Source organism: Limulus polyphemus, unplaced genomic scaffold (assembly GCF_000517525.1).
Source record: "Limulus polyphemus unplaced genomic scaffold, Limulus_polyphemus-2.1.2 Scaffold4326, whole genome shotgun sequence".
NCBI lineage: Eukaryota > Metazoa > Arthropoda > Merostomata > Xiphosura > Limulidae > Limulus > Limulus polyphemus.
Window position 1 is genome coordinate 16,400 of NW_013669936.1, and position 13,256 is coordinate 29,655.

At 33.2% G+C, this 13,256-nt stretch overlaps 1 protein-coding gene across 1 annotated transcript in view; it reads right to left on the reverse strand.

Annotated features, from left to right (window-relative positions):
* Window positions 1-13,256, reverse strand: part of LOC106470968 (synaptogenesis protein syg-2-like) — a 74,522-nt gene that overhangs the window by 10,574 nt on the left and 50,692 nt on the right. Inside the window, exons 6-10 of the mRNA XM_022399609.1 lie at window positions 10,399-10,692; window positions 7,130-7,420; window positions 5,595-5,882; window positions 4,161-4,469; window positions 1,232-1,363 (exon numbers count right to left, since the gene is read on the reverse strand). Of these exons, the coding sequence (XP_022255317.1) occupies window positions 1,232-1,363; window positions 4,161-4,469; window positions 5,595-5,882; window positions 7,130-7,420; window positions 10,399-10,692 (1,314 nt within the window). The remainder of the gene's footprint in view (window positions 1-1,231; window positions 1,364-4,160; window positions 4,470-5,594; window positions 5,883-7,129; window positions 7,421-10,398; window positions 10,693-13,256) is intronic.

A 13,256-nucleotide genomic window follows, 5' to 3' on the forward strand; every position in this document is an offset into this window, starting at 1 on the left:
ATTACTTTAACTGAAGGTTGTCTTAAGTACTTACTTGTAGAACCTCCAGGTATTAGATGAGAACATTACTTGAACTGAAGGTTGTCTTAAGTACTTACTTGTAGACCCTTCAGGCATTAGAAGAGAAAATTACTTTAACTGAAGGTTATCTTAAGTACTTACTTGTAGAACCTCCAGGTATTAGATGAGAACATTAATTGTCAGTAATTAAATAGAATACTTTCGCTACAATCAGAAAATATAGTATCTGCTTACAATGCCTGGGGTGAAGGAACACCAGGATCAAAAGTTGATTAATTGAAGACACCTCACAGGAAGGTATTTTCCTGTAGGCTATTTTACTCGTGATAGGCTAAACAAGCCATAGATGCCGGTTCAATTAAACAAGAAAGCAAGAACGTGTATTGCTACGAACGTTCTTGCTTAACTATCAGAACATTTTTGGACTTTTGTTTGTTGTTAAGTTCAAAGATGCACAATGAGCTATCTCTTTATTACCACCGCTGGGTTCGAACCCATATGTTTAACATATAAATCATCTAGCTTGCCGCTAAGCCATCGGAAGCACTTATAGAAGCAATGATCAATCTCAAAAAGCTATATATAAAAACTCTCTATGTCTTTTTTACAGGGAAAATATATATACTCTTACACCTCTGTGTCATTCACTTGTATATGGTTAAAGTAAAAAAATTCCCAAAGAAAATCGTGTGTTTGCTAAGCACAATAAAGCTATTGATTTATATGACACTTCAAAATTACGAAAGGAACGTTTTAATTAACTACTAATCGTCCTCTAGCTTCTAATACCTCACGTTTGAGAACACGCATATTAATAAACTGATAGGTTACCAAATACTAAATCCTTACATGTAAAAAAATCATGTTGGTTTGATATACATTGGTGTTTGTGTGTTTTTGCAGAAGCTATTAGAGTTTTAAATAAATTACCGACATTCAGAATAAATGACCTAAAAATCGTAAACTTCATTATGCCTTTCTTTGATTTTATAAGCTGTTATTTTTAACTCAATTTATCCACTAAATTAAGTAGTAGTAAAATATTTGTATTTATGACTTTTTTTAAAGTAGAGTACTTTAAACTGCTTCTGGTTGCAAATAGACCAACGAACACGTTCATTTCCTTTCAGTGTCAAATAATAAGCAATTACTTGGTTGAGTTCTCATAAAATAGAGCGTTGGTGTCCAAGTAAAGAAGTCATCAACGTACCTGACACTCGAGAGTGGCACCTTATCTGGTACCGACTAATGATAAAACCCATACCCGCAATAATAGAAACGAGAGCAACGGCCCCAGTAATTACTGCTACTAACTTGTGGACATCCACGTCATCTGCCCGATCTGGAAAATTACAGTGTTTATTTAGTAACGTGAAAAGCTAAAGTTTCGCACCTGCGGTTTCTTTGAAACGTAATCAAGGTTAATTCAGCAATCTTTTACTGTAAAAACGATATATTTTTGTTAAGCGTTTTCACATCTTCTATGAAGTACTTCAACATTGAGCAGTAAAAATGTTGATTGATTTTATTCAAGACAAGTATGTTTTTGGAGAAAAAAATGTAATGTTCTGAATAATTTTGATACTGTAAACAATATGTTTAAATTGACTCTTATATCGAAATAGTCTTTTATAGAAATGTAAATCTTAACCTGAATAAATTAATCATTTATTTTATACACGAGATAATACTGAGACACAAAATCAAATATTCTATGTGAGTATTTTGAAGCAAGATGTTGAAAAGAACCAGATGTGATATGAAGATTAAGATGAAAAACGGTTTATACATAGTAAAAATAATTACATCTTTAGTTAAATAACGATCGTCTTGTTTCAATTCTAAGCTGAATTGTGATTGAAAATAATAAACTAATGATGATTACTTTCACTATCCTTTAAGAAGGAATCATATAATAACTATCTTCAAAACTTAGTAAAACTAAATTTTACGTATCCCGGTTTACAAATATACTTATTTTCCATTTTTTCCTAAAGAATAAGATATCCATATAGGAGCGATTCATTCTTAAGTTCCTCATGCAGTGTACTTGGGTAAAAGTTAGAAAATACAGCAAAATGTAAATGCTTTCACAATCACATACCGCTCTCAAGGGATGATATATTGTAAACATCAAATGGAACCTTACTAAGAAATGTTCCAGCCATTGAAATCATCTTTTGTGAAGCACTTTGCAATCATGGCCGTGAGATATGATATTACAACAAACGGGTGCTTTAACAACATTGCTGGAAAATATATTTAAAGTGGAGTAAAATAAAGTAGTGTTAGGAACTAACTGGTCTTTTAAAATATTTGTGCATAGTTCTTAGGTTTATGGACGTAAACAAGATGAAATGAGCGTAGATGATTGGCTAGTGACTACTATATTAATAATGCTTGGAGACGGCTTGAATGGGTAATGAAGAAAATCTTTAATATAAGTTTAAAACAACAGCAAATGTACAAATGTACCTGATAGTAAAAGACTAGAGGGAAGGTAGCTAGTCATCACCACACACCGCCAACTCTTGAGCTACTCTTTTACTAACGAATAATGGGATTGGCCGTCACTTTATAACGCCCCCACGGCTGATAAGGCGAGCATGTTTGGTTGGACAGGGATCGAACCATCAGATTACGAGTCGAGCGCCTTAACCACCTGGTTATGCCGGGCCTTTTTTGAAATGTATTAAGTGTTTGTTAATCTAAATATAAGTATATCCATGCATAATCATACCATCAGTCCTGGGTTTTACTGATCAACGTACTAGTTTCAATAAATTCACGAGTGCCCTAATCACCTGGAAATGTCGGGCTGCTCGTGTTATTACTGAAAGCATAATTTTCCGGGTCTCGAGAGGTTAAAACCCATTGTCGAGCATCAGGATTTTTACAACCAATTTATTCTCACATGGTTTCTATGCTCTTAATTGTTTCGAAGTTAGAAATTTTCTGTTTTTTAATTTAGTAAAAGTGGAAAATTATGATAACTTTATTAGTTTGTTTATTTGAAGTTAAGCACAAAGCTACACAATGGGCTATCTGCGCTCTGCCCATCACGGGTATCGAAACCCGGTTTATAGCATTGTAAGTCCGCAGACATACCGCTATGCCACCGAGGGGGGGCTTTATTACTTACGTATCACTAAAACTTTTATACAGCTTTGCAAAATTCACAAATGTAAATTATGCTATATACAAATACATGTGGGAACGTAGACAACCAATAACCGGTTAATTACCTTTATTACAGGTATCTCTTACAAGACTTGATGGTACATTTTCATGACAATTTGTCTAGTATTTTTCGCTTAACATCGGAAAAACTGGGTGGGTATTATTCAGCCCGTAAACTTGTACAACACAACTAGTATCGTAAAAACATTTAGTGAATTCAGTTTTAGAAAATAAACGTGTAAACTTACATTAAAATATGAGAACAAAAGATTCTACTAAAATCATGTCGCCTGTAAAGATGATTCCTGAGTAGGAAGACTCATCAGTTCTATGTAGCTTTTTAATGAATTGTTTTCAATAGTTTCAAACACATAGTTCCTTCTTGGAGAAATATGGAGAGTTAAATAAGAATGGATTATAACAATTGTGTAACAAATGAGTTAAATAAGAATGGATTATAACAATTGTGTAAGAAATGAGTTAAATAAGAATGGTAACAATTATGTAACAAATCAATCCATTCTTATTTAACTCATTTGTTACACAATTGTTATAATTCATTCTTATTTAACTCATTTGTTACATAATTGTTATAATCCATTCTTATTTAACTCATTTGTTACACAATTGTTATAATCCATTCTTATTTAACTCATTTCTTACACAATTGTTATAATCCATTCTTAAATCCATTCTTATTTAACTCATTTGTTACATAACTGTTACAATCCATTCTTATTTAACTCATTTGTTACATAATTTTTATTATATATTTGGTAACGTAGCCATCGTATTAAATAACAACTTATAGCAGTTTTTGATACTGGAGTTGTGTGTCGCCACTTTTTATCAAAATGTATTTTTATATGATTTTACGGTTAGAATTTGCATTGTAAGTAATAGTAATATGGTTCTTATGTGCTCAGATGTCTTGTAAGGATGGTATACGTTCACCTTACCCTTTAGTTCCTGTTTTGCAGAGGACGTACGTGCCCTTAACGAGACTGGTTTGCTTCTTCCAATGTTATTAGAGGCGTACAACACAACAATAAAGTTCGAGCTTGCCGGTAAGACCTCAACACCAAAAACAGGTATTGTGTCTTGTGTTATGTTTGCGACGAGTCTGTGTTTCGTTGTTGTTGTTATCGAGTATACCTCCATGTGAAAGGTTTGGTTGAGACCTCCGTTGTAGCCCTCCTGACAGTGTACTGAGAACCCAGTGGCGGACTGGTCAAAAACAATGCAGTTTCTCAGAAATTCTGGCTTACCTAAAATATATATATATATATATATAATTAAAATAAAGGCCTAAAATATATTAGTTAGTTTGTTACATTTCATAATATAAAACATATAAGTTAACATTAGGTAATAAGTACACGTACTACGAACAATCCAGAAATGTAGTATGTGTAGTTCTGGTCAACTTAGCTAGGGGATCTTAAGAGGATAAGGTTTTATAATGCAATAAATACGAAAGCTTTATATTGCAGTTTTTTAGTGTATAAATAATAAATACCCTAGATACGTTTATACGCATCTAACTAAGGTTTAATAGCGTTTTTAAGTTTGGAAGAAGTTTGGAATAAAACAAACCCTTAAAGTTTACTCGGGACGAGTATGTATACAATGAACTTAGATTATATAAAGTTTGAATTAGCTCCATTTTATTTAGTTTTAAAAACAGATTGATAGGTTTATTAGATGTTATATTTAAACTCTTTTTCTAAAACATAAACATAATTAACAAAGACTGTATTCCATCGGGATTACTCTCAACAAATATGAACAACTGAGCTCATTTCGGCGTTCTAAGGGCTAATGGGAAATCCATTATTGTAATTTACTCTAGTCTTTTGTTCCTTACATTTTCTAAGTATCTTGAGTACAGTCAGCTCATTTATTCCTGAAATTCTACATAACATTTCATTTTAAAAAATGTAATAAATATTTAAGAGTATTATCTACTTTCTGAGTAGGAGTTACGTGGTTTGAAACAACAAAAGTAAAAATTATATCGAACAAGAATTTAAGCTTCAAGAAAAACAATGTTGTAGTTAAGTTGATTAGATATACAGAAACTAATATATATATCTAGTTTATTGTAGCAAGTCTTCATATAGCATTTGCTTTAATTGTTTTTATTTCGTGCTAGCAGATTGAATAAATAAATTGTACAGTGGGTCTAAGTGATAGTAAAGCATAGTTTTTAGTAGTATATGTGTTCATTTTCATTTTAATTCATCTTGGAATAAAGTTTGGACATCTTGTTGGTGAATTACGTAGTAACGCAGATGGCATTGTTGAGAAATATCTGTCAATTTTAAATACGTTTTTCTTAGATTAATGTGAATATTAAGAGCTTATAGGATTTCAAAAAGAAAATGACTTACCCACGGGAAGAATCTTGTAAACACACGGTTCCTGTTGAATACCAATACTGTTACTTGCTTGACAGACAACATCTCCATAATCAGATTCTTTTCTTGGCGTGTACGTCAAAATGTTCAGAGTATTATTTTTGTTAACTCCGTTGATTTCTTCTGTGTGGGAAGAATTCTTTAGATACCACTGAAACGTAAGATCAGATGGATTGGCTTGTACCGTACACTTTATGGTTACGCTGTTGTTGTTCATAACTCTGAACTCCTGTTTCGTTCTTTTGGCACAAATCGGAGTGACTATCATTTAAACAGTTATAAATATAAATAAAAATATTATCGGAAGAGTTTATTAGCAAGAAAAGAAAATAATGTTATTACTTCGATTGCTTTTAAGAAAATCAACACCAAGAAGTCTGTTTTATGTATAGTTTCCTTCCTTTTTTTTTTTGGTTTAACAAAATCCTTTCTGTTTTCGTAAATGTAATATTTTACAAATCCCCGGGAATTCATGTGTGAACTAGTAAGGTAGAATGAAGTTAGATTTACAAAGTATCCAGGAATCATGTGTTCCAGTTGTTTGGAAAAAGAAAGCATCAAACATACATCCAAAGTTTTATATCTTATCTATTACACTTTATGTTCTTCATATATTACACAGCGCAAAGGATTGGAAGTTTTTATGGCTTGCATATGTCTGGACTGTAAGAGCAGACGACGTTTTTCTCTTAGTTCTAAGGAGGCTCGACCTCGTCTACATTTTAGGTAGATACAGTCCAGAAAAAACTTCTAATCCAGTTACACATTACAGTTTCATTACACCTTATTCTTCTTTTATGCTGTGACGTATCTGGTGTAATGCCGTCAACATTCTTAATGCAAATCTTCTAGAGAAGATTGAGTGAACAAAGATACTGTGAATAAACACAATATTTAAATGCAAACCACGTAGCATTCAAAGACTCAAAGTCAATAAGATTGAGGGCCAGTAAATATTATCTCTCTATTCACTTTATAATCCTCTAGATATGTGTGTTATTCAGGAAATCTAGGTAAAAAGTGTCCGAAATATCACATACGTGGTAAAGGTACATTTCGTATAGTTTTTAATAGTCATATTGTACTTCAGTAGATAAAGTTTCATTTCGTAATTTCCTCTAAAATAACATTCAATGTATTGCCAAAAGATTATGTTATATTACTTGCTGAAATCGAAGACATAATTTCCATACCAAATCCGTCCAAAACGTTAAAATTGCAATATATGTTACTTGAAACATTAATTTTTTTTTATTCTCCAATATCCAGTTCACATTAAATTAAGTGCTTTACGTCTAATATAGGAATAAAATCACAATTCTTAGATACCAATATCGTTTTATTTTTCTTCTTAAATCGATTTTATCTTAAAAGTTCAAATATATCTTTCGAGAAATAAAAGAACATTTTATATAAGACATGTTTAATAATAATGCGAAAAATTAAATGAATATTCCACGAAACTTCTAAGTTGTTTATCTAATGGTTGATTTTAAACATTCACTTACATCTTAGGTTAAGATTGATTCCATTACTCTCTGTTCGGCCAACGTCATTATAAGCTACACATTTGTAGGTCCCCCTGTGGTGTGGCTTTAAACTTCTTATGTCTAATTTTTCATCCGTCATAATGATATCATGCCTTTGGTTTATTTGTAATACACGTCCATTCTGAAGCCACTCTAATTTCTTCAGTGCAGGGTTTACTTGAATGATACATTTCATGGAAATTCCATCTCCTTCGGTAATATTTTCTAAATCTGTACTCGTTGAAACTTTCAGTGAAACTAGAGGTGGATCTTCAGTAAAAAGTAATGAAAAATTAATGTTACACTATCAATCATTAAGTTTCTATGATTATAGCCAGACGAAAAGCTTAATGCAAGAAAAATATCAATCAAATATTTATCTATTTAGCTATAATTATAGAAATGCTTTAATACTGTGGAGGAATTTATGACATGAAATATTTCCTAATCATCTTGAAACATCATCATTGTTAAAAACGCAAAACAGTTACATAAAACAACTTTTTTGCTGCTATTTTTAGGCCTACAACCACATGAAATTATCACACATAACGTTTAAACATATTTTTGTTGCTATTTTTAGGCCTACAACCAGATGAAATTATCACACATAACGTTTAAACATATTTTTGTTGCTTAAGCTTTGTTTAGTAGTATGTTTTGTTTTTACCTATTACAACAATATAACATTCCTAGCAACTATATAATCCAGGACCACATTTTGTCATTGTTATTTTACCAAGTAAAAAATTATAGCTGTATAAACTTGTCGTTTCTGAAAAGAACAGAAACTTTATTTAAAACTGAAGTTCGTCCTAAGAGGTCATTACACTATATATAATCACAGCTATAAGTTTAATGTTTTGGCAGTGTAACATTAAGGGTATTACTCTAGGTATACATAATCCCATACGTTTCTACTTCTTGCACAACCACAATACGAGTAAATGAAGCATGCAGCAGTTATAATGAAGAATGGGTTTTCAGCATTGAAACGTTCAATGGTTTCATACAAATTAATGATTCGTGAGATCTATGATCGTACATAGAAAATCCTTACTCAACTTACACCATCTACAGTAAGCAAAAGTAATATAACAGTTTTCAAACTGTATGCCGAGGAATTTTTGTGATTATTAAGTAATTTTTATTTAGTAATGTAAATTTAATATATTTTTTTAAACTTAAAATTTTATTTCTTTTTTTCTTTGATACACAGTATAAGAGTGATTTCTACCTGTCTTAATCAGTGGCGTGCCACTAGGCTTACCATACAGACATATTTCCATGTGCAGTAAAAAGTTTGAAACATTAAAAGTGTGTCGCGAGCTGAAAAACGTTGAGAAACACTGCCACAAGCAATCTGATAATTTAAAGAAAATAAAAATGGTTGAAATGAGACCAGCATAATATGTTGGTTATTGCTAGTTTGATAATTATCTAAAGAAAATACACATTGTTGAAATGAAACCAGCAGAATATGTTGGTTATTGCTAGTTTGATAATAATCTAAAGAAAATACACATTGTTGAAATGAGACCAGCAGAATATGTTGGTTATTGCTAGTTTGATAATAATCTAAAGAAAATACACATTGTTGAAATGAGACCAGCAGAATATGTTGGTTATTGCTAGATTTACGTCGATCTTAGATTTGCATCATGCGGCTTATCTCTTTCATCTTTAATTTGTGAGTATAATTTATTAGCTTTGTGAACTCATTCTCTTTGGGCTTTACTTTTTTATTGAAGTAAATGCATAAAACTTCTCTATAGAATGAAAAACCAGAAGACCTTAAAGTGGTACGTATAAAAACAAGAAGGAATTCTCGATAGCCGCGGCACTTGAAATTCTTATACGCAGGGTTAGAGTAAATTGATCTATGACACTTCTTTTCCTTTTTATTAGTGCGCCAGCAATTCCAAGCGTGGGGCGCCCGTATGCCCGATTCGATTTTATCTACCGATTTGGATCTCTACCAGCCTATTCTCGAATTGAAATTCTTTTAGGCAGGGCTAAAGTAAATTAATCTTGAGACCTTAGACATGGTCAAATACATCAATCGAAAGGGTTTAACTTTCTGAGTCCAAACTGTAATTAGATCTCAATTCGGTCAAGAGATGATGGAGCCATTCTACGAGCCGCGGCTAACAATATTTGACAAAAAAATCAGCTCAATTGTTATAACTATTTCACCTGGCAGATTCTAAATAAATCATTTTAAACGCCAAGCAAGGACAAAGTATGCTATAATCAAGTAAGCAATAATAGTAATTATAATATTATTAGAAAAACTAAAGTTCGTGCTATGAAACATTTAGAAAAAGTAGAATTACTTTATATCAAAATTATAAAAAAATGTGAAGAATTGAAAGAAATTATAGACTATTTTTCTAAAATTTGAGGATTGCTGGAATGTGTGTCTATGAAGGAAAAATTTCGCATTAATTAATGATTGTAGAAGAGGAATTTAAGGTTAAGAAAACGAATTAACAATTTTATTCTGAGATACATTTATAAGTATTGGCTGTTTTTTTGTTTTGAATTTCGCGCAAAGTTACACGAGGGCTATCTGCGCTAGCCGTCCCTAATTTTGCAGTTTAAGACTAGAGGGAATGCAACTAATCATCATCACCAACCGCCAACTCTTGGGCTACTCTTTTAACAACGGATATTGGGAATGACGGTCACATTATAACGCCCCCACGGCTGAAAGGGCGAGCATGTTTGGTGAAATGGGGATTCGAACTCGCGACCTTCAGATTGCGAGTCAAGCGTCCTAACCACCTGGCCATGCCGGGCCTATATTTATGATAAACTAAGTAACTGTGTACTGGGACGGCTAGCACAGATAGCCATCGTGTAGCTTTGCGCGAAATTAAAAAAAAACAAAAAAAATGAGTACGTAGTTCTTCCCCCGATGAAAAAAATATATTTATTTCCACGCTATTTAAAAAAGTTAAATAACGAAATCAAATAATGATAATTTGGCTAACATTTTCCAAATTTTAGAACAGTAATACTAAAGACTACTTCAACACCAGGAATATACAAACAAAAGAGTAACATTACAAAATAGTAGTGAGGTTTCTCACTTTCACGCATTATAACAAACAGTTCGTGTGTGACACACATTTTTTTAGCTACTATGTACATATGGTTTAACATTCATATTATCTAAAAGTAAATACTTGTATTATTTTGATAATGTGAAGTAAGTAATGAGCTTCGTTGTTTTTGTGACTTACAATGAATATTCAATATCCGGCCGTCCTCTAAGCCGCTATTTGGTATCAGTGGATTATCTGCACGGCAAGACAAGTAACTTCCGTTGTCATCAACAGATGGGGTGAAACTCAATTTGCTGTAAGTGAAATTATCAGTCCTTGCAGTCGTTACCGAGGTACGGAGTTCTTTGCGTTCATTCCACCAGGAAATATGAGCTGCAGGCTTAGAACCGTAACTGTGACACTGGAGTTCAGATTTCTGGCCAGCAAGAAAGGACTGATGTGGTGAAATTATCTTCACGAGTAATGGTCTAACTGTTGACAGTATATTAAAAATATAAAATTAGCATCCAAATCCGTATCATGTTATATCTACTACATTTTACTTGATAACTTAATTATAAAAACTTGAACACTATCTAAATTACTTTATCATATATTTATAAAATGAAGCAGATCAAATATAGTTTGTCATAGCCCTTAAGTTACTTGATTCAAATTAACACCACCACCACATAAAACATTTCTAAAATATTGTGTAATACACCGGGTACTTCTGTCTGTGCATCATCTATAGTACTGATGCTAGAATGAGTGAGTAGACCTTACATCTTATTCTTCGACGACCGATGATGTTGTAGGAGATTATTCTAATTTGCAGTAATGATTTAATAGTAAGCAGAGTTCATCTTGGCATGTTTCTTGCCCTCCATATGTATAACACAGCTCATCTTGGCATGTTTCTTGCCCTCCAGATGTATAGCATAACTCATCTTGGCATGTTTTTTGCCTTCCAGATGTATAGCATAACTCATGTTGGCATGTTTCTTGCCCTCCAGATGTATAGCATAACTCATCTTGGCATGTTTTTTGCCCTCCAGATGTATAACACAGTTTATCTTGGCATGTTTCTTGCCCTCCAGATGTATAACACACCTCATCTTGGCATGTTTCTTGACATACATATCTATAACGCAGCTCATCTTCGCATGTTTCTTGCCATACATATCTATAACACAGCTCATCTTGGCATGTTTCTTGCCCTTTAGATGTATAACATTTCATTATAACAATTTATACGCCTACATTAACTCCCATGAAAAAATGTATATATTATTTCGATGAAATGTACAGGACCTAGTGCGTTGGTTAAGTAACACTCAGGCCCGGCATCTGAGGGTTGCGGGTTTGAATCCCCGTCACACCAAACATGCTCGCCCTTTCAGCCGTGGGGGCGTTATAATGTGATGGTCAATCCCACTATTCGTTGTTAAAATAGTAGCCCAAGAGTTGGCGGTGGGTGGTGATGACTAGCTGCCTTCCCTCTAGTCTTACACTGCTAAGTTAGGTACGACTAGCGCAGATAGCCCTCGTGTAGCTTTGCGCGAAATTCAAACCAAACCAAAACCAAACCAAGTAACACTCATCTCATTCGAAGAAAACTGAGGAAGATCAAAAACACTTCGGTAGTTATATGTTTCATCCAATATGTTGATCATATACCAGATAGCACTTTTGTAGCTCTGGATGATTGTTCTTCTGTTCGGTTATGCGCGTTTGGAAAAGCTTGTGAACACAGCTCCTGTGTCGCTTTTTAGGCCTAAAGCCGGGTGAATTATGTTATTTAAAATTTCAGGAGACGTTATTTCTCTAGTTGCAATTGTGTTTCTTACGATAGCAAGCTGTTTATCTTTCTTCACTAGCTATGTTGTGCGACAGTTTATTCCATACTGGAATTACATCTTCTCTTCCTTTACCTTTACAGTTCAACACTACAGATATAAGTTTCCTCAAAACGCTAAAATTCCACGTTTAGTATGATTTTGTTATCGTGAAATAGGAGAACTTCGCTTCCTAAGACCCTATAATTTGCCCCTCCAGGAAGTTGATAAATTGTATGTGTATTTACAAATCAGTAAACTTAAATTGATTTGAAACAAAGGAAGTCGGGGCTCTTATCTAGTATCGTAACAGGCCATGTGGATGGCCAGGACAGTGATGATTGGATACGAAAATTGTTACCATAGTTACCGAACAATCTTATATACTTCTTCACAACTTTTTCACATTAATAATGATATATAAAAATACAAAACAGGTACGTCATACATAGAAGTCAAAGTGGTAGGCTTAGAAATTGCAGATGAAAAATCAAGTTTCATTAAGTGGTAATGGTTATCCATAACACGATTCTATTAAGTGACGAATAACATTGGACAAATGTCGTATCAGTCAAAATTATTTCATTATTTGGATATCAATGATCATAAAATATTGCCAAATGGCCCATCCTGTATAATTTACAGATAAATCAAGTAAGTACAATTATACTCGGAAAGTTGAGTGTCAAGCTGGAACTTGTCGGCCAGATGTAAGTGATACCAAAAGAACATAACGAAACGACTTCTTAATATGAAGATCGAACCGGGCATAGCCTAGTGGATAGCCTGCTCAGACTGTGAATCCGAGGGCTTATGGTTCTCAGCCGTTAGCGACCCCCCCCCCCCCAAATAAATAAATAAACGCGTTTTACACTTTGGAGTCGAGGGTGCGCTGAAAGAGTAACGGTCAAATCCTACTATTCAATAAACCAAGAGTTGGGCGATTAGTGTTACCAAACTGCTCTTCTTTTATAATATCAGTTCAAACATAGAGACGACAATGTGCAAATAACACATTCAATAAATCAAGAGTTGGGCGATTAGTGTTACCAAACTGCTCTTCTTTTATAATATCAGTTCAAACATAGAGACGACAATGTGCAGATAGCACATTCAATAAACCAAGAGTTGGGCGATTAGTGTTACCAAACTGCTCTTCTTTTATAATATCAGTTCAAACTTAGAGACGACAATGTGCAAATAACACATTCAATAAAT